Source organism: Cynoglossus semilaevis, chromosome 9 (genome assembly GCF_000523025.1).
Source record: "Cynoglossus semilaevis isolate Cse_v1.0 chromosome 9, Cse_v1.0, whole genome shotgun sequence".
Lineage (NCBI taxonomy): Eukaryota > Metazoa > Chordata > Actinopteri > Pleuronectiformes > Cynoglossidae > Cynoglossus > Cynoglossus semilaevis.
The window spans coordinates 638,501-659,078 of record NC_024315.1 but is presented as its reverse complement, the minus strand read 5'-3'; the positions used below and the strand labels follow the sequence as shown (position 1 = coordinate 659,078).

Here is a 20,578-nt window from a genome sequence, read left to right as displayed (position 1 = left end):
GGAGAAGCAACCGGAGGGGGGGTGGGGGGTGTGGGAGGGGTGGTGGGGACAGTTCTGACGGAGACAGGAGGCGCTCCAGACAACGCTCTATCTTGTAGGCCGCGGGGAACGACAACAAACATGGGGCCTCAAGTGAAACCAGATCTGCCGTGATGGTGATCAGTCAGCCGACCTGTGGAGACACGCCCATCAGCTTTAACACCACACCAGGCCTCAGCCCTGACTGAAACGTGTCACCACATTTGTCCTAAAAATGTCTCATCTGAAGTCTGGCCCAGCGGCCAATCATTGGACTGCACTACCCCCCCCCCCCCCCCCCCCCCCAAGACCATGAAATACACCCTTTTCTTTAGGTATGGGACAGTAGGAAGTGGTTAGTGCTCCTGCCTTACAACAAGACCACTGGTTTGTGAGGTCAATCTGTAGCTTTCGTGTGGATCTAACATGTTCCTGCGTCTGTTTGTCTTCAATATGCAAAATTGAAGATGAAGTCATTTTTCATATATTGAATTATTCATATATAGAAAAAGCTGTTTCTGTATATAAATACTACAGTAATACTACACTATACTACTATACTCTCCCCATTCTTAAATTAACAACAATTTTAATAATATATTTGTAATTAAGTCTTGGGTTTTTTTTTCCAAAATGTCTGCTTCCTGACTACTTTGTTTCTCGCTTTGAGAGGAAAAATAAATTCATTTCTGAGCACAACGGGCCAACATCACTGGTTAATGTTTCTCAGCTACATAAAATAGTTCAGAAAAAAGAAAACATTTAAAATCTAACTTCTGAGATGATCAGTTTAAACTAGGAGTCCTGAAACCTAAGAGAAGGAGACGAGGTAAAAGGAGACGAGGAGACAGACGTCATTTCTTTTCTCTCAGAGCTTGCACAGCGAGCACCAAGAGAAGACCCTGCTTCTGCGAGGAGCTGCCTTAGCGACTTTATTTACAATTCACAAAAACGCAGGTGTCGCTGTCACACAGTGTTCAACATTTTCACCTCAAAACTTCATTCATTTTATTTTTTAACCCACAACCAGTTTCCTCTCCCGTCTTTGGTTCTCCGACATTCACAGTAAGCTCTACAGGAGGAACTCTTCCTACTCATGTCAGCCGATCCCTCTGCCTCACACACACACACACACACACATTCTGCATATTGTTAAAATATTTCAGCTTTTCCTCTCTGCCAGTAGCGTGCGTTCTTTGATATAAACCTGCTTCAAACACACTCGATGCAAAGCTGGTTAGTATTTTGTGAGGGGGGGGGGAGTTGTTCACACTGAGCCATATTTATATCATAATGACATTAGGTTCCTGCTTTATGGCTTTTAAACTATGCATCATCTCTATAAACCCAGTGTCTTCTTCACTCGTTGTGCGTCGTATTCATGGCGGCTGGAAGAAGGCGTGTTTACAGGTCGATTCTTCACGTCGTCCGATAACTGATGATGTCATAAGTGCTGGGATGTTATTCGACTTACAGTGGAAAAAAAAAAAATCTGATTAAAAAGAACCAGATTATCGCACTATGAATAACTCCTAACATTATGAACACATACAGTTTGATGTAACGTTAGCTTAAAGCCAAAAACTTTTTTGAAAAGTAATCTCGGCAGAACTAATGCTTTAATATAGTTTGTTTGTATATATATATATTTTTTGCAAAAATAATTTAAATTCTCTGATCAGTCATTTTGACCAGAAACGGCATGACGACAGCTCCTGGTGAATAGTTAATCACATAGGGCGCCATCTGTTGGAAGGGTGATGCTATAACACCAAAAAAAAAAAGAAAAACAGAAGCTTGGACATGTGACTGAGTGTGACCATAAAGTCACCGAATTGGTACGTGAGAAGATGAATAAATATATCGGTGAGAGTCACATGACCAGGACGACGACTGACCGTCGGTGGAACGTTTGTGAATCAGGGAACGGCAGTGGTTTGTCTGATTTTGTCTTTGCTGTTCTGAAAACGTTCTACTCTCTACTTCACCAGAGGCGGTAAGAACAGTTGAAGTGGTTCAAAATGGGGGTTGCCACCCGTACATTCACATTCTGGGCGTTAATGTTTGCACCGCGTCGATGTTTTAGCCTCGCTGCTCACCGACTTCAGTCTTCCTTTTTAAAATATTTACCGTAGCACGGGATTGGCTGGATGTATAATACACAAATACAAACAGCCATATATATATAAATATATGTAAGTGAATATAATCAATCATATTTACTCACATACACTTATATATATACACACATATATGTGCATGTCCATTCATTTATACATACACACATATCCATATATTTAGTAGTTTTCAAATCAGTCAGAAACAAACAAAGGCTCGATGAGGAACTATTCTTCTCCATGTCAACTTCGCTGCGTGCAGGATGTTTAACTGTCCAGACAATAATGGTCCATGAGGGACGGGTTTCACACCGACATCCACCGTCAGAGCCTCTGTCAATGAGACACTTCAGTCCAAATCTGTGGCTGACAGTGTTCGCTCATCGACGTGGCTCCGTCTCTCTCCAGGTCTTAACACTCGCCCTAACCTCCCACTCCCAACACTACCGAAACACCTCCCATCATCTGACTACGCCCTAGCCAATCAGGAGCCAGAGCACCACAGCGCTCTCTGCTGCTGAGGTGAGAGCGTTTGTTGCTGAATGGAAGACCCACTCACTTCAACAAACACCATCGTGAGGTTACAGCGAGAGGAGGCGGGGCTTTATGTAGTGTGATTAGAGTGCCCCCAGTGGACAGAAGGTGACATGGTTTTAATACTGTTCAGGTGTAATGATATCTGAGGGTTAGAACAGCATCACTGTGATGTTGTCAGGTTTTTTTGTGTGTTTTGAATTTTTCTGTTAAGACTTTTTACTGAAATGGTCAGCAATAACTGGGGATTATTTCTGGGATCATCTGGTGGTCAGGCCTTGAAGGATACACCTCATGTCCAACAAAACACGAGGTCGTGGTGCCTTACTTCCACTGGACTAAACGTTACGTTTAACTGTATCTCAGTAACTTGGGCTAAAGTTGACTTTGTGGCATTCAGAGTGATCTTCAAAATATATTTTCAGTTGCTTCCAAAATCAATAACCGCGGTAAGTAAAGGATTAAACCTCATTTCTAACGACAGGGATTTATTTGTCGCCCTCTCTGCTCCCATGCAGCCGCCTCTCGTGCTGCCTCTTGGTGATGATGTATTTGAAGAACTCGTACACAGACCAGCTGATGGCTGTAGACGGCATCTGGTAGATGATGCGGGCTTGGACGCCCTTGAAAAAAGCTGGCACGCCGCCCGTCCTGTACACTGTCCGGAAGGCCTCGCCCAGGCCAGAAATGTGGCGGCTGGGAGCAGGGGGCGCCCCCCCCGCCCCCGCCGCCCCCGCCGCCCCCGCCGCCCCCGCCGCCCCCGCCGCCCCCGCCGCCCCCGCCGCCCCCGCCGCCCCCGCCGCCCCCGCCGCCCCCGCCGCCCCCGCCGCCCCCGCCGCCCCCGCCGCCCCCGCCGCCCCCGCCGCCCCCGCCGCCCCCGCCGCCCCCGCCGCCCCCGCCGCCCCCGCCGCCCCCGCCGCCCCCGCCGCCCCCGCCGCCCCCGCCGCCCCCGCCGCCCCCGCCGCCCCCGCCGCCCCCGCCGCCCCCGCCGCCCCCGCCGCCCCCGCCGCCCCCGCCGCCCCCGCCGCCCCCGCCGCCCCCGCCGCCCCCGCCGCCCCCGCCGCCCCCGCCGCCCCCGCCGCCCCCGCCGCCCCCGCCGCCCCCGCCGCCCCCGCCGCCCCCGCCGCCCCCGCCGCCCCCGCCGCCCCCGCCGCCCCCGCCGCCCCCGCCGCCCCCGCCGCCCCCGCCGCCCCCGCCGCCCCCCCCCCCCCCCCGCCTCCCGCTGCCGTCCCCGCCTCCGCCTGGATGACGTGGATGGCCTGAGCCTCCTGCGTGTTGAGGAGGGTCTTGCACACGTCCAGGGGTGTCGTGGCTGCGGCTGCCAGAGCTCCGGCCAGCGCCCCAGATACGACGTGGGAGGAGGGGTTGTACTGTCTGTGGGGGTTGAGGAGCTCCTGGAGGTACTCGTAGGTCATGAAGTGGAGCGCCTGGAAGGGCACGTTCATGGTCAGCTGGGTGGTGTAGCTGCGGTAAAAAGCAGCAGGGCCCTCGCGCCTCAACAGCGAGCCCACACAGTCCAAAACACCACGGTAGGGAGAGTTGTACATCTGCATCCTCTGTTTCACAACTGAGGGAGAAAAAGAAAAAAAGGGAAATTAAGAATTTATTTTTATTTTTTTCATTTACATAAGTTGAACTAAAAGAACTTTTTTTCTTCTTCAGAAAATCCTGCCTTGATACTCATTACAAACGAGAAATTACTACGTCCTTTAGCTCCACCTGGTGTTCTGGCAGCAGACATGCATCTTGATTTTTTTTTTTTTTTTTTAAAAAACAAATTTATTTTCTTTTACCTTCAGCGGGGTTCATGGCTGCGTCGTGCAGCACCGTAGCCATGCAGCCTGCCACCCCTGAAAACACAGAGAGGAGAACATGAATTATCTGGAATCAGGGCTGTCAAAATAAAAAAATTCTCACGGTAATTTAATTAATCATCTCTGATTGTCTGCTCAAGCAACATTCCTGTGACTCTATCCAGCTATTAAAATGTAAATCCCTCACCGTTAGCGAAGTGGCTGTTGGTCCCAGGGTGAATGGCGTCGCTGAGTGAGAACTTGATCTTCTCATAGCAGGCAAAGTAGAGCGCATGAGCAGGTCCAGCACCGACCGCCAGAACATTCACTCCTCTGATCGGCCGCAACACACCTTCGGTCCGCACGATCTGCCGCAGGGCGTCCATCACATTTCTGTAACGTGCTCCCGGTTCAGGATGTAAGCTCTGCATCCGAGTCTGGGGTGGAGACAAATCAAGAGGACAGAGATAAATTAAATAATCAGTAAAGGATTTTTTTAAAACTGTACAGGAAATCTAAGTCAATTTTCTTAAATTAAAATTGTGAAGTTAAAAAATTGTACATTGTGAAATGATGACACAAAAGAATCTTATCAGTACTTTTCAATGTTAATGAAGCTTTTCACATTTTAAGTTTGGAAAAAATGTCAGCCTTCACCTTGTTTTTCCCACAGGTTGAGAAACGCTGCTTATCACCAGTAAATAATGCAACAACACAGAGAGAGAGCAAAGACCAAGATACAGATCGTGCCTGCGGCTGCCAGAGCTCCGGCCAGCGCCCCAGATACGACGTGGGAGGAGGGGTTGTACTGTCTGTGGGGGTTGAGGAGCTCCTGGAGGTACTCGTAGGTCATGAAGTGGAGCGCCTGGAAGGGCACGTTCATGGTCAGCTGGGTGGTGTAGCTGCGGTAAAAAGCAGCAGGGCCCTCGCGCCTCAACAGCGAGCCCACACAGTCCAAAACACCACGGTAGGGAGAGTTGTACATCTGCATCCTCTGTTTCACAACTGAGGGAGAAAAAGAAAAAAAGGGAAATTAAGAATTTATTTTTATTTTTTTCATTTACATAAGTTGAACTAAAAGAACTTTTTTTCTTCTTCAGAAAATCCTGCCTTGATACTCAGGAACTATTGACATTACAAACGAGAAATTACTACGTCCTTTAGCTCCACCTGGTGTTCTGGCAGCAGACATGCATCTTGATTTTTTTTTTTTTTTTTTAAAAACAAATTTATTTTCTTTTACCTTCAGCGGGGTTCATGGCTGCGTCGTGCAGCACCGTAGCCATGCAGCCTGCCACCCCTGAAAACACAGAGAGGAGAACATGAATTCTCTGGAATCAGGGCTGTCAAAATAAAAAATTCTCACGGTAATTTAATTAATCATCTCTGGTTGTCTGCTCAAGCAACATTCCTGTGACTCTATCCAGCTATTAAAATGTAAATCCCTCACCGTTAGCGAAGTGGCTGTTGGTCCCAGGGTGAATGGCGTCGCTGAGTGAGAACTTGATCTTCTCATAGCAGGCAAAGTAGAGCGCATGAGCAGGTCCAGCACCGACCGCCAGAACATTCACTCCTCTGATCGGCCGCAACACACCTTCGGTCCGCACGATCTGCCGCAGGGCGTCCATCACATTTCTGTAACGTGCTCCCGGTTCAGGATGTAAGCTCTGCATCCGAGTCTGGGGTGGAGACAAATCAAGAGGACAGAGATAAATTAAATAATCAGTAAAGGATTTTTTTAAAACTGTACAGGAAATCTAAGTCAATTTTCTTAAATTAAAATTGTGAAGTTAAAAAATTGTACATTGTGAAATGATGACACAAAAGAATCTTATCAGTACTTTTCAATGTTAATGAAGCTGGACCGCTGTTTGGTTTGAGACTTTTTCACATTTTAAGTTTAATCAGTACTTTTCAATGTTAATGAAGCTTTTCACATTTTAAGTTTGGAAAAAATGTCAGCCTTCACCTTGTTTTTCCCACAGGTTGAGAAACGCTGCTTATCACCAGTAAATAATGCAACAACACAGAGAGAGAGCAAAGACCAAGATACAGACACAGTATGTGTGTGTGTGTGTGTGATTGTGAAATCTTGACAATTCTCCAGTTGTGCAACGTGTAACTTTCCTGTTCCTCATTTTCCTCCAAATGCGTGCATAAAAGGAGAAGAAAGAAGATTTGCTGCCATCTGGAGGCACGCAACAATATCTGCGGCCTCTTGACCCTGGAAATAAATGTAACTGGTGTGGAATGTGACTCTTCATTTGGATGTTTCAAAGAAGTAGTGGTAATTAATGGAGGAGAAATTTTGAAAGTGGCTTTCCTCGTTATATCCTGCATAATAATCTTCTTAAAAGAAATCAAAGGTCCAACATCATTTTAAAGCCATTTATAAACTGCAAGACCGAAAGCAGAAGATAAAACCAACTAGTTCACATTAGGGAACCAGCCTGGTGACTAACATTACTGCTAACCAGTGATAACAGGAAGATGATGTGATAACGAGTGTAAAAACAGCCGATACCTACTGATGTTATGACCCGTTTCATTACAAATTGACGTGGTATTCAGCAGACAGGACAGACGGCCTTTATGTCCTCACATGTGCAGATTAAAATACTGACGTTAACTGACCCATTAGTTCCTGTTTTTGCTGTCGTTAACCGTAGACTTCCACCAATCACTAACGTGTTAACTCAGGTGTTCCCAATGTGTGGGGCAGGGCCCACTGGTGGGAAACAAAGACATGACAGGTGGGGGTCATTTCTCTTATCGCATTATTTGAGGCTATAGGTTTTGATTCATTATCAAATATGACGTTACTTGTTGTTACTTTCTGTTGGATTAATGGATTTAAAAACTGCCTCTTCAGCATTTTTATTGGAGTGACAGGGGCAGGTGGGGCTTGAAAAATCACCACTAGCTCAAAGTAGGGAACGACCAAAAGGTGCATTTGGTTCTTTTTTTGTTTTCTGGTCAGTGTTATTTTCTCATGTGTGATTGGTCGCAATATACTGTGGAGCAGCTGCAGCTTCACAGGACTTCCCCTCAAGCAGCTGTGGCTTTTTACAGCAATGCAGCTAATATTACATGGACAGAGTGGTATACTGATGACATAGACGAAAATCCTGTCCGTGATATCGTCTATTAAAAAAAAAAAAAATCAGTCTTATAGCCATCTCACATGTATAAACATCATGAAGATACCAACTTCTTAGACACAGAGGTTGTTTTTGCAAAACGCCCGACACTTAATTATGCAATCTCTACAGCAGCCTGGAGCTATTTTAAATGCTTCGTTTGTGGAGTGATAGAAAAAGTCACGTGAGGCCCCCGGCCTGACTACCACAATCACTCATGGGATGTATGATACAGGCTAGAACTAATCATTACCAGGAGGAGAAGAGTAACGAGCAGAAAGAGCGAATGACTCACGTCAATCAAGTATGCATTGATAACTTTAGTGATGTTCCTAATCTGTTGTTTGGTTTGCTGCAGACTATTCAGACAAAATAAACAATAGTAACAATTATTCTTAGTTATTCTGTAAGCCACGATTGATGGCGCTGTTTGTGAAGTTTCACAAACTTTTGTTTATTAAAATGCCACTAATATGTCTAAGCACCTGAGTTTACGATAACGTCAGCTTCACCAAGAAGGTAACAGTAATGTTGACCTGATGATCTTTCACCTTTGAAACAAGGAAATATGTTGAGGTTGTTCCCGTTAGTCTGAACTAAGAGATAAGCTACAGAATGAAGGCTTTGTGCCTTATCTGTCAGGGCGTGTGGTTAAATCAAAAGAGAGCAAAGAGTTTAATAAAATAAAGCCTAGTTATAACAACAACCTGGAGGGAAACATATTCAATGCAAACTTATTATTTTTGTGTTTCAGACAGAGCTGTCACAGAAGGACGAAGACTAAAAGAATTAATGGTTTGACTGCAGGAAGTTGGAATGTTTTTCCTGGAAACCAAGGACCACAAAGTGTTTCAGACAGAGCTGTCACAGAAGGATGAAGACTAAAAAGAATTAATGGTTTGACTACAGGAAGTTGGAATGTTTTTCCTGGACACCAAGAACCACAAAGATATCTAGAAATGGGTTGTTTTTTTAACTCTGTTCCTTGTTGTGGTCACAGCAGATTGCTCAACATACAATGTCACATTAATTCTTTACACTTGTGTTCATCACTACATAGAGAAGCTGAAGTTGAAATCTGTCTTGGTTCATAAAGCAGGCAGCAAAACCAGGGTGGTTGTTTGTTTTTTTTTTAACTTTTTTTCATTTGGTGAAAATAAATACTTTGGTAAAACCTACAGGAAACAGCCAACAATCTCTCTGGGAACAACTGCTTACTTTCTAATTTAGCTTTATGTTGTTGAGTTCACAAACAACAATGATATGCTTTGCTGCTGCAACATTGTACCTGCTATGGTCTACATTTATTACTATAACTCAAAGTGAATCAAATAGTGGAGCGTAGGTCTACCCAGGAGCTGAGAGGACAAAATTCAGGCTCCTGACTAGAACCATTTGTGTTAAGCTCAGTGTGACTGAAAATCCACTGCCAATAACCACCAGGGGCCTCAGATGCCTGGAAACTAGATGATCTTTACAGCCTCAGATGCCTGGAAACTAGATTATCTTTATGAACATACAGTAATTCATCGTCCACGCACTCCTGTCCTGCTGTCCAACTATGTTCAACATAACTACTGTGAAGTTCACTGTTGCCTTATTTGTAGAAACCACCTTTATCTTCACAGATGACTGTTGCTCTAGTGACCCAAGTCCCTTTCAGTTAATGATCTCCTCTTTACATTGAACTGTACTCTTTTTCTCTGGCTTTTGCAATTTGAACATGTGATCTTTTTCTGCAATATTGGTACAGAACGCAATTTATTTTTGGAGTAAAGAATACATACATACATGTGTAATTGTAAACTGATAAAATGTACATGTTTGTACCTAAATAGAACATTTCCTGAACTGTATTTAGATGAAGTTAATAGTTAGTCTTCCTTGTAAAAGTTGTACTACTGTTCACCTACTGTCTAACTTTAGACCTTGTTTCCTCCGTGTGAATTAAAGTCTAAAGCTAAACGTGGCTGTGTCTTTTAATACGAATAATGGTAGTTAAAAACGGTGACGAAATTTAAAATTGTTTAACCAGTACCATGAAGAAAAACGCAGATCGAAATGTGTCCGATAACGGAAACACGGACAACACTAGTTTGCTACTGCGGCAGCTTCTGTTTAGTCAAAGTGAGAGGCACTGTATCTGATGCCTCACTCGTTTGTTTGATATACCTCACAAACGGCAAAACTGAAACATAAAGCAAGACATAAAACATAACATATGAAGGGCAAATTTACATAAATTACACAATAGGTCGAATTTCCGCTGTTTGATTAAGTTCATTCTGCGTACTGACCTCTGTTAGCAAGGTTACCGTTAGCACTGGGCTAAAAGGCATGATTTCAGGCCTGCCGTGGTGACGACGGTTTGATAAAAACAGGTTTCACATTCTGGGAGCACATGGTTTCGAAAATACGAAGGTGATACATTCGAATGGTTTTTATACCTTGACACAATCGATGGGATACATGAGGCAGTGCTCCATAATTCCAGCAACGGCGCCCGCCAGCATGTGAGTGGTGGTAGCTGCGCCTTGAGGAAGTCCTTCATAGTCTATATCTGGAGCCTCTACGGAAACGGAGCTCTCCGGCGTGGTTCGGTGTTCTCCTGATATTCTGTGTGAACGACAGGCCACGCACCCTCCCCTGGCTTCCAGGAACCTGCCGCCCAACCATTGAAACTCTGCCTCGGCCGCAGAGGCGCCTGCGATCCGGCCATCGACGCCCGGTGTTTCCATTGACGTTCGCCGGGACAGGAAGCTGCCCGCATCCATCCAAATGTCCAGGAGTTTAGTGTTGATGTGTATGGCGCACCACGACCCGCCAGTCGGTGTTTGTTTCCCGGCGGTGCAATTAATGTCCTGGCCACCTTATGGAGGCCTGCGCGGGTGGTTACTCCCTTCGCCGAGAAAGGGGTCCGACCGGGTGAGCGACCGGGAAAACGTGTCAGTGAATCATTGTACTTGTTCACGGTCATTGGACAAACTAGCTCTCAATCAATAGGGTGCGTTCTCATTGGCCAGTAAAGTCTTTACACGAGGCGGGGAAATAAAAAGGGCGGGCATTGTCAGTAGCAGATAGACAAATACAGTATGTGACGGAATTCAGGACACACGGGTATTGCTTCATACAGGACATTCTGCAATAAAGTGAACATTTTCTGTAAAGTTCATGTTTTGAGTCCTGTCTGGTTTTTAACGTGATATGGTGATAAAACTGAGAGCAACGTCAGAAATTGTTACATAACTGACATCCTCCATTAGGGCCCTTAAAAGGCTTTGATCCACCGAATAGTCACCATGTTGTGTTGACTAACCTACAGAACAAGACAGAACATAACATGTAGAACGCGCTTGCTACATATGTAATAACCTAAAACATTACAAGAAGCTAAAGCTGGTCCTAGCGTCACTATGGAAGTGGAACACTATAGACAGGTTGCCATTCGCATTTTTCACACTCACTGGTGAAAACATACAATACCATGCACATATTATATTATATTATATTATATTACTGTAATAGAGGAGTTACAGTTACGGCACCTAAAGTCCACCAGGTGGCATACACAGCTTTGAATACCTTCTGACACTTATGTTTTACGTCATATATTATAAAACATAGTTTTAATGTATTGTATGTTATTTTTAAATCATATTTGATGTTTTAAAGTAAAAAAACTTTTAAAAAAACAAGGAATCGTGGAATTTACACGTGGCACCCAAACGCAGCAGAAACTCATTTGAGTACGTAAACATGACGTATGACGTTTTAGATGACGTTGGAGTTACAGTTACGGCACCTAAAGTCCACCAGGTGGCATACACAGCTTTGAATACCTTCTGACACTTATGTTTTACGTCATATATTATAAAACATAGTTTTAATGTATTGTATGTTATTTTTAAATCATATTTGATGTTTTAAAGTAAAAAAACTTTTAAAAAAACAAGGAATCGTGGAATTTACACGTGGCACCCAAACGCAGCAGAAACTCATTTGAGTACGTAAACATGACGTATGACGTTTTAGATGACGTTGCCTCAACCGGCCCCGGAAAGATGTGGGATTACGGTTCTTTAGTTCACTTCCTCATCTCCGGCTTGTCTTTAAGATTGTTATTTCCGTAAGGTTTAGGGGAAGAAGTTATTTGTAGCCCACCTATGGAATAAATATATTTAGGGAATATCTCTTTAATGGCGGCGAAGAAGTGTCTCTAGGTATGTAACGGATACACCATTTTAACATACGTTGGATAAAAAAAACCGTCGAAAACGTCCCACTTGCCGGTAACGCTTTTCTCGTGAGAACATTGATTTTTACTGTAACAATATCGTTAGTATCAACAATATTTAGCTAGAGTTAGCTTAAGTTTTATTTATAAATTCTGCCATAAGAAACAAGCTTAACTAAAGGCGAAATTATGTTACAAACAGACTGTAAGTCACCTGATCGTGTTCAAAATTGATTAACCCGTCGGCTACATTTATTTGTTGATTAATCGGTCGAAGCCTAAGTAGTCGACATTTTTTTCGCCTCATTTTAAAAAAAAAAAATTGTTTTTTGTTTGGTTTGTCTGTAGTAGGACAATAAGCCGAAACGTTTGGGTTATTTAACTAAATAAACACTACACAAGGTTTCATTCAGGAAACAATCAACACACTTTTAGTTGTACCTGAATAAAAAATGTGTGTTTTGGAAATTAACTGTTTATAGTAATGCAATAAATTGTGTTTTGTGAACTTAGCTGTGTGCAGGACAACACTCACAGTAGGATTCTGACTGAGCTGGCGGCACCATGAGGTGACAACTGTTTCTTCTTGGATTTCTTCCAAAGTGGAAGATGGCCAGGTGAGAGCCTGAAGTCAGACTGTGATGCCCCTGTGTTTGTTTTTGATTTTATTCCATTAAAGTTTAAGTGACACCTCACTATTTTCTTCCCTCCCTGCAGGATCACTTTGTCCTGCCTGCCGGCCTCATGGCACTGCAGGGTGTCCTCGCTCTCTCTGGGCTGTGCTCCCAGGCAGAAGATGCTGCTGCTGCTCTTGTCCCTCCTGGTCTCCACCCTCCTCATTCTAGGGTTCCGTGACAGACAACTGTGGGGTCCGCAACGTCGGCCGGGCGGAGTCAACAAGTGAGTAAAGGACCTTGATAAAGTGAATTAAAAAAAAAAAAAAAAGTAAATAGAGAGAGAAAATTCACATGATACATGAACTGATCTGACAACATGTGGACATGTCTGGCTGCATTTGTTAGTTATGTTTTATTTTTGTCTGAAAACTAAATTGAAAAGCAAACTGTTTGCTTTTGTAAAAAATATTTGAATATTCCAGTCACGGCTGTTTGAGGCTACTTTGTGATGCATGTCTGGTTCTTGTGTAAAGTTTTATCTGCACAGCTGCTCTTGGTAAACAGGGAGTGATGATAGTGGTGTTTGTGAGACCTGCTGCAGGTGCTGCTGCCTCCAGCATCCAAGTACATGTGTAAATACAAAGATAATCCCTTATTCTGTTTGAGCCTTTCTTTTAGACTTTTATAATCTTTTTTTATATATATATCACATAAACACAGTCGGTCTCTTAATCCTGTGGCTCCTTGAATCTGTGTCCTCTTTTTAAAGAAAGGAATTCTCAACAAAGTGTGATAGAAAAAGTGCACACAATCAAAAATGTCGGCCACTGCAGAGAGCAACGTCGTGCAGGGAGTCGGACCTAAACCTTCGGTGTGAGGTTGCTGTGATCAAAGCTGTGACCACTGTTTGCTCAGATGGAGAGAGCATCTTGGGAGATATTCAGGGTTGTCTGATGAATCCGGTGGCTCTGTGTGTCTGGTCGTTTGTCTTTGGTTCCAGCTTCAGTTCACTGTTCTGTTCTTCTCCAGGTACCTCTCCATTGCAGAGTCCATGGAGGCCACAGATGTCCTGGACCCTACTCTGAATTATGGGATCGTGGTGGACTGCGGCAGCAGCGGCTCCCGGGTCTTCGTGTACTACTGGCCCCCCCACAACGGTAACCCCCACACCCTGCTGGACATACGACAGATGAAGGACAGCGACCGCAGACCTGTGGTCAAGAAGATCAAACCTGGTGAGAAGATACTCTACTTCAGTGTTGTCATGTAGTGAACCTGAAGTTTTTGTTCATCACATCGTGATGTTTTAACAATTACCTTTAACAAAGTTAAATATCTTAGCACGGCCCGTGGTTTCGATGGGATTTAAATATGATTTTTTTTTTGAACAACCGTTTCTGTGTGACATGAGAAAAAAGAGACCAGTTTTAAAAAAGTGACTTTTTTTTCTAATTTTTAATTTTCTAAGACAGAAACTAAACAACTAAATGGGAAGTTAGATAGGACTAAATGATGACGATGTAAATGTGTTGGGGCGTAAGTCGTTAGTAGTCATTTACCAGTGGTTCATTTTCATGAAAGCTCAAGGCTGCGTCTCTGGATGATCGTGTAATCCTCTGAGGTTTTGTCGTGAATTAATCTGGTGTTTTGGCCGTTTGTCATTTGCCTGACAGGTATCTCCACTCTGGCCAAGAGCCCGACTCAGGCCAGCGACTACCTCCAGCCTCTCCTCAGCTTCGCCGCAGCTCATGTTCCAAAGAACAAACACAAGGAGACGCCGCTGTACATCCTGTGCACCGCAGGCATGAGGCTGCTGTCAGAGAGGTGCACAGATGTAGCATTTCACCATGTATTTCCTAATGATGTGCAACATGCCGGTTTCACAAGTGGTTTGTCCTCTCTCGTGTATTTATGTAGTGAACAGTCGGCCATTTTGGAAGACCTGATCACTGACCTTCCCCTGGAGTTTGAGTTCCTCTTTTCAAGTTCCCATGCTGAGGTCATCTCTGGCAAACAGGAAGGTGAGAGGAACCTGACGCTGGGTTTTTGCTACTGTTGCTAATGAATTCAAGCTGGCCTGTTTGTGAATGTGTGTGTTTGTTTTTGTTTTTTGTTTTCATTCCTAAGGAGTGTATGCATGGATCGGCATTAACTTTGTGTTAGGACGCTTTGACCACGCAGACGAGGGTGAGTTTGAAGTGGACCACAAATCTGGAACTAACACGAATTAACGAATTAACTTACACGAATGCTTCAAACGCTGTTCTGTTTTGTGAAAAGAAACCGGACGAAAAAAACAGATTCAATATGATGTTGGAGGACGGAGAAATGTTTTATGCCCATGTCTAATGGCCTCACTGTTTATCTGCTCAGAGGACGTTACGGTCGAAGTGACCACTGGGTCTCAGAACCAGCAGTCAATCAGCAGGCGGCGCACAGTGGGAATCATTGACATGGGTGGAGCTTCTCTGCAGATCGCCTACGAGGTGCCAAGTGCCATCTCGTACAAATCACCACAAGAGGTAAAAAAGAGTACTGCAAATAAAATTCTTTTTTAAATTATTTTACATGGATCATTTTCTGACTTTGCAGTCGTTCTCAGGCAGTTTTCCGTCTCGCCGTGGGCTCCTGATGCAGCGGCCTCGTCTGCATATTTGTTTTTTTTATGAACGTCAGTGTGACGCCCTGCTGTGTGTTTCCAGGAGGAGGCAGCAAAGAGTGTCCTCGCCGAGTTCAATCTGGGCTGCGACGTTGACCACACGCAACACGTGTACCGCGTTTATGTGACCACCTTTCTGGGCTTCGGAGGAAACATGGCCAGGCAGAGATACGAGGACCAGCTTTTAAATGTGACACTCAACAAGAACAGGTGAATGTGCGCACACACACACACACACACACACACACACACTCTCTCACTCTATATGACTGTTACCCACAACCCCCGGCCATCGTTTAGTGTGTCTTCCTCGTCCATGTGACTAAAACCTGTCCCCTTGTGTCCAGGTTTCTGACCACGCAGACAGGACTCAGCGAGGACAAACCGTACCTGGACCCTTGTCTTCCCGTGGACCTGTCGGACACAGTCAGCCGGGACAACAACACCATTTACCTCCGAGGTCAGGGAGACTGGACACGGTGTCAGCAGGTTGTACAGCCATTCCTGGGACTTCACAACGGGACCATGTCTCCAGGTGGTGTGTATCAGGTATGACTGAGACACTGAACTCACAGTGTTGTAGCTAAACCCGTTTGTTCCGCTTTTGTTTATCTTGATAACATGATTTAACTGAGGACTTGTGTCATTTTGCTGCTAGCAAGTAAGCCGACGATGACGAGTGACCTGTAAAACTGGTTAAACCTGGTTTATTTGTTTATTTGAGTTCAGCCCCTTCTGATCAGCCATTTACTTAAAAAACTGACATGTAGCTCATCAGGCTACATTTGGTCCGCTGCGGAGGGCCAAAGGGCCACTTATAGCTCAGGAGCCACATGTTGCAAACCCCTGTCCTAGTCTGGTTTCCTGAGTAAAACTGTGCAGTTAAATATAATGTTGTAAATTGTTGTAACATTACATTAATCAACTGTTAAAAAAACGAATAATTACATAGGAATAGAACACAGAGCTGGACGAGTTTAGAACAAATAAGTCAACGTTTGACTTTTTCATTTGTTTCTTCAGGCTCCCATCAACTTCAGCAACAGCGAGTTCTACGGCTTTTCAGAGTTTTATTACTGCATGGAGGACGTGCTACGAATGGGAGGACAGTATGACAGCCAGAAATATTCCCGAGCTGCCAAAGTAAACACCAACACACTCAGCACTCAGGCCCACGGCTCATTTGTCATTGATGTGGCTGAAAACCTTTTTTTTTTTCTTCTTCTCTGGTTTCTTTCTTGACAAGGACTACTGCTCCACCAAGTGGTCAACGCTGAAGCAACGCCTGGACAAGCAGCTCTTTGCTCAACAAGCCGACATTTACAGACTCAAGTGGGTTCACGTCACCAAACTGACATCATCATCACAGACATGTCAGCTTCAGCATGTGACAATTCTTTGAACCATTTTTGAAACCAGCAGTCTGAGTACAAAACATTAAAAAAAAAGGAAATCTTTTTTTTTGCTTTATCTACATTTAAGCAAGTAAGAACAACATAAATATGTTTCGTTTTAAAGACTGTTGTAGATGCAGGGTGTAAACTCCAGGCTCACCGCAGGGGGGAGCTGTTGCATGCCTTTTGCATGAAAATATTTGCAATATTAAAAAAAGGGAAGGACAATTACAATTACGATTATACACACACACATATATATGCGTGCGTATATATGTATAATATATCCATATATACATATGTCTACACACATGTTCATGAATAGAACTTGTTGTTTACTATATAAGTACTTACTAATCAATACCTTCAGTACAGTGAGGTTGTACTGGTGGTCAGTCCTGGTCTGTGACCCTGTCTGACCCGGTCCACTTGTTCTTCTCTGATCCAGGCATCAGTGTTTTAAATCCGCCTGGGTGTTTGAAGTACTGCACTCCGGTTTCCGTTTCCCCACCGACTATCGGAGTCTGAAAACGGCACAGCTGGTTTATGACAAGGAGGTCCAGTGGACCCTGGGGGCCATCCTGTTCAAAACCCGCTTCCTGCCGCTGAGGTAGCTCCGTAATTATCACAAAAACAAACACGCAGCTAGTCAGGATTAGATTTGTTTTCCTCTCTCTCAGGAGAACTTGTCCGCTCCTGCTCTCATCTGTCTGTCTGTGTTCCTCCTGCAGGGACCTGCAGCAGGAAACTCTGCGTCAGAACCACCCCAGCTGGCTGCGCTCCTCTTTCGTCTACAACCACCACCTGTTTTCACTCTGCATCCTGGTGGTGCTGCTCGCCATCCTGCTCTACATCCTGCGCCTGCGGAGGATCCACCAGAGGGAGCAGCGACAGGCCGAGGCCCTGAACCTGCTGTGGGTGGAGGAGGGAGAGGCCCTCCTCCCCTGACACCCACGCCCCCTTTGTCACGTCCTTGTAGCCCACCAACCACACCCAAGAGCCGGTGTGGAGCCGCCCCGGTGTGGTCCGTTGATCTGCCCACGTCTACAGGATGTAAACACGCTGACGGCCTGGAGATCAAACTCCTCCTCCGTCTTTGATGGAGCAGCTTGAAGCTCAGCGCCGGTGTCAGGTTGGAGACGTGTTCTCCTGGTTTTACTTTCTTCTTCTGGGATGAAAAAGAGTGGCCTGTGCGTCACATGATCAAACAGAAACCCTTTCCTTTTTTTTCCCCCCTCAGTCAAATGTGTTTGATGGCAGCAGAGCAACTGAGACTGGATTCTGACAGTAATTGCCACTGACGCAGGAGAAAGTTCAGTGTTTCAGATCCTTCATCACAAAAAGAAAAAAAGAAACCTGATGAAGTCAGAGAGACAAAAGAAAGGTTGGATTCCCTGATATTTTTGGCTTTGATTGTCAGACATCTGTAGAAAACTGTCAGAAAACATTTGAGTTGACGTTTTACAAAGCTACTGAAAAGAAGAGGAACGACGACGAGATCAGCGTACGGAACATTACGGACCGTTGACTCTGTTCACACACCTGTATAAAGTCACATTCCCTGTTTTTTTTAAGCTGTTTCTCTGTTGTGACTCAGTCTGGTGCTGAGTGAACCTTCAACCCTTCACTGGTCTCAGGGCCTGGTGTCAACCTTCGGTGTGAAACCACACCACCAGCGCAGCTACTGTCAGGAGATAGTGTTTCATCGGCGCCCCTGCTGGTCCCTGGTGGAACCATTTATCTCTGCAGAGATCAAGACTCAGATTGTTCTTCCATACTTGAATGCCACCGTTGTCCTGCCACTCTCAACCACCCCCCCCCTCCCCACACACACACCACCTCCACCAGTTCTGATATTAGTCACAGCTGATGACGAGATGTATTTTAACCGAGATGAGACAGACTCAGACCTCCAACAGCTAACTTTAGCTGAAACCAAGAGAACAAATAAGTACAAACAAAAAAGTAGTTTAATGACCACAGTGAAGGGGGCGGGGCCAAAGGACCTTTGTTTAAAACAGGGATTTATATTAACTGTACTGTAAAGCTGTAAATGAAACCACTGTCTTGCCAAGTCATTGTCATGTTTTTTTTTCTGCTGTTATGAAGATGTTAATCTGTTTCTGAGGAGCAGATCCTGAAACTGCAGGAGTTGAATCATGTCAGTCCCAAACTGGGACTTTTTCTTTTTTCTTTTTACTGTTTGTAATTAATATTTATGGACCTTAATCTTAGACAATAACACCGTGGAGAAAACCCGTGGTTAACGTGTCAGTTAAAGGACGTCAGGTTTTAACCCGCTTTTGTCTCAACTTCCTGTCCGACGCTGCCGTTACCTCTCACTCCCTGACCTTTGTCCTCCTGAATGTGGCTTCACAGAAATTTTCCGACCGTCTCGTCTCGGTGGGCGTAGTGCAATGTCGGACATCATTTCCCTGAAAGGAAAACCTGTGATGTTATTATTAACTGAGGAATCTGTGAACGTGAACACAGCTGGATCCAGTCCAGTAAAGTTTTTCAACAAGAGTTTTGACTTTGTCTCGTCTGTCCTACGATCTGAAGACGGTTATTACACACACACACACACTCTCTCTCTCTCACTGTGCCCTTCAGTCTGGTTAAACACCTTTAATTAGACTCACGAGTCTTGTTGTGGAAACAAACTCACCACCAGATCCCTTTAGTGGCCGCTGTGGAGCTGTTGACCGACGCGGATGAGAAAGTCCTTGAAGGACACAGCTGTGCAACCGTCCATCTGTTGAAGATTTACTGATTAAACTAAAACGCTCCAGAGAACCTTCGACGTGTTCATTCAGAGTTTTTTTAGGGAGGAGAGTGGTTTTCCTGCTCGACCTCTGGCAGTTGTGTGTGAGAAACCAGTTCTATTTAATGGAATTCAGAAGAATATTGAATTCGTCATTTTTCTAGAGTTAAAAAAATATTTCTAGCTGACAGGACCTAAACTGTCAACAACAAAACACAATGTCAAAAAAACCCTGAACTGTCCCTTTAACGTCTGAGCACTGACTCTTTACCTGTCCTGCTGGAATAACCTCCTCCTTTCCAAACCTGTGAAGAAAAACAGCAGAGTATTTATTTTAAAAATATACCTTTAATACAACAGCTGCATATAAATATTAAAATATACATTGTACAGGCTTACAGTACACTCACACAAAAACCCAAAACGCAAAAAAATATTAGGCTTCTATTTGTACGGCACTTCTTTTATTTGTGTTTTTCTTTTTTTTTTTTTAAACTATTTTCTTAAAGGTTACGCAGTGACAGAGGACGTGTACACACAGAAGGTTATGGTGTTAACAGGTCCAGAGACTTTACTGAAGTCCTGTGAATTACTGAGAAAAAGAAAAAGAAGAAATGTTCGCTGTACAGTATATGACATGACATTGTGGAATGTTTGTTTTTTTTTTAACTCAATTTTTCCCTTGTCTGTTGTTTTTTTCAGATGTTGAAGAAGAAGAAGGAGGGCGGGAGGGAGGGGTGGCTCGCGGCCCAAAGTCTGACCGTAACAGGAAGGTCGACAGCAAACGACCGACTCGGTTTTGGTTGAAGTCAGAGGAGGCGTTTCAGCCGTTCGTTCATCACCACCAGGGTCATGATGAGGGAACAGAAGGGGGCGGGGTCTAGGGATTTCTGGGTCATTTCCATCACAAAAAATAATCACAGTTCATCACAGTCGTGTGGCTGCAGCAGGACAGGGTCAGCCTCAGTCCGTTGGGTCAGATCTTTGGATGGGTCAACTGTCCACTGGTTGCCCCGCCCTCGCCCGTTGACTGCTGGGAATTTTGTGAGATTTTCTGCTGTATTTATCCCGGTGCTCCACTCCACGACCTGCAGTGAGTGGACACGTCTCCATCCGTTCTAATTTACAGTCGATGGTTCTGTATCCCAGACTGATGCGAGACATTCTACCGGTCTGTAGGAGGCAGCAGAGAACACAGTGTTGGATAAAAAGATTTGGAAATAAACGTCTCAGAGGCACCCCCGCGGCTAAGTGCCTTAACCCCCCCCCCGCCCCCCCCCCCCCCACACCTCCTCGACAGCACAGCGC

At 44.8% G+C, this 20,578-nt stretch overlaps 3 protein-coding genes and 1 long non-coding RNA gene across 8 annotated transcripts in view; 1 reads left to right on the top strand and 3 right to left on the bottom strand.

Annotated features, from left to right (window-relative positions):
* Nucleotides 1-875: 875 nt before the first annotated feature.
* On the bottom strand, nucleotides 876-5,018 carry LOC107989008 (mitoferrin-2-like). The gene is made up of 4 exons (XM_017035040.2): nucleotides 4,671-5,018; nucleotides 4,463-4,519; nucleotides 3,904-4,236; nucleotides 876-3,363 (listed from the first exon to the last, which is right to left on the bottom strand). The coding sequence occupies exons 1-4, from the start codon at nucleotides 4,891-4,893 to the stop codon at nucleotides 3,158-3,160; spliced, it is 819 nt and encodes a 272-aa protein (XP_016890529.1). The 5' UTR covers nucleotides 4,894-5,018; the 3' UTR covers nucleotides 876-3,157.
* Nucleotides 5,019-8,737: 3,719 nt separating this feature from the next.
* Nucleotides 8,738-10,043, bottom strand: LOC112487467 (uncharacterized). Its single transcript, XR_003050558.1, has 2 exons — nucleotides 9,119-10,043; nucleotides 8,738-9,083 (listed from the first exon to the last, which is right to left on the bottom strand). It is a non-coding gene; the product is annotated as an uncharacterized LOC112487467 (long non-coding RNA).
* A 1,597-nt stretch (nucleotides 10,044-11,640) lies between these two features.
* On the top strand, nucleotides 11,641-19,032 carry LOC103383199 (ectonucleoside triphosphate diphosphohydrolase 4-like). The gene is made up of 14 exons (XM_008316241.3): nucleotides 11,641-11,822; nucleotides 12,350-12,453; nucleotides 12,554-12,736; nucleotides 13,483-13,688; nucleotides 14,127-14,277; nucleotides 14,371-14,474; nucleotides 14,581-14,640; nucleotides 14,827-14,975; nucleotides 15,156-15,322; nucleotides 15,460-15,661; nucleotides 16,136-16,255; nucleotides 16,359-16,444; nucleotides 16,955-17,116; nucleotides 17,238-19,032. The coding sequence occupies exons 2-14, from the start codon at nucleotides 12,446-12,448 to the stop codon at nucleotides 17,452-17,454; spliced, it is 1,815 nt and encodes a 604-aa protein (XP_008314463.1). The 5' UTR covers nucleotides 11,641-11,822; nucleotides 12,350-12,445; the 3' UTR covers nucleotides 17,455-19,032.
* A 566-nt stretch (nucleotides 19,033-19,598) lies between these two features.
* The window catches only part of LOC103383207 (CREB3 regulatory factor-like), a 30,984-nt gene continuing 30,004 nt past the window's right edge, over nucleotides 19,599-20,578 (bottom strand). For all 5 annotated transcript variants that reach the window (XM_025058363.1, XM_025058362.1, XM_025058364.1 and 2 more), the window contains exon 12: nucleotides 19,599-20,443. The gene's annotated coding sequence lies outside the window, so the exon portion shown is untranslated. The remainder of the gene's footprint in view (nucleotides 20,444-20,578) is intronic.

Coding starts and splice junctions, on each gene's coding strand:
- LOC107989008 (XM_017035040.2), bottom strand. CDS start 4,893: ATGCAGAGCTTACATCCTGAACCGGGAGCACGTTACAGAAATGTGATG. Junction 4,520..4,670: donor CAACAGCCACTTCGCTAACG/GTGAGGGATTTA, acceptor CTGTGTTTTCAG/GGGTGGCAGGCTGCATGGCT. Junction 4,237..4,462: donor AGCCATGAACCCCGCTGAAG/GTAAAAGAAAAT, acceptor TTTCTCCCTCAG/TTGTGAAACAGAGGATGCAG.
- LOC103383199 (XM_008316241.3), top strand. Junction 13,689..14,126: donor GGTCAAGAAGATCAAACCTG/GTGAGAAGATAC, acceptor TTTGCCTGACAG/GTATCTCCACTCTGGCCAAG. Junction 15,662..16,135: donor CTCCAGGTGGTGTGTATCAG/GTATGACTGAGA, acceptor TTGTTTCTTCAG/GCTCCCATCAACTTCAGCAA.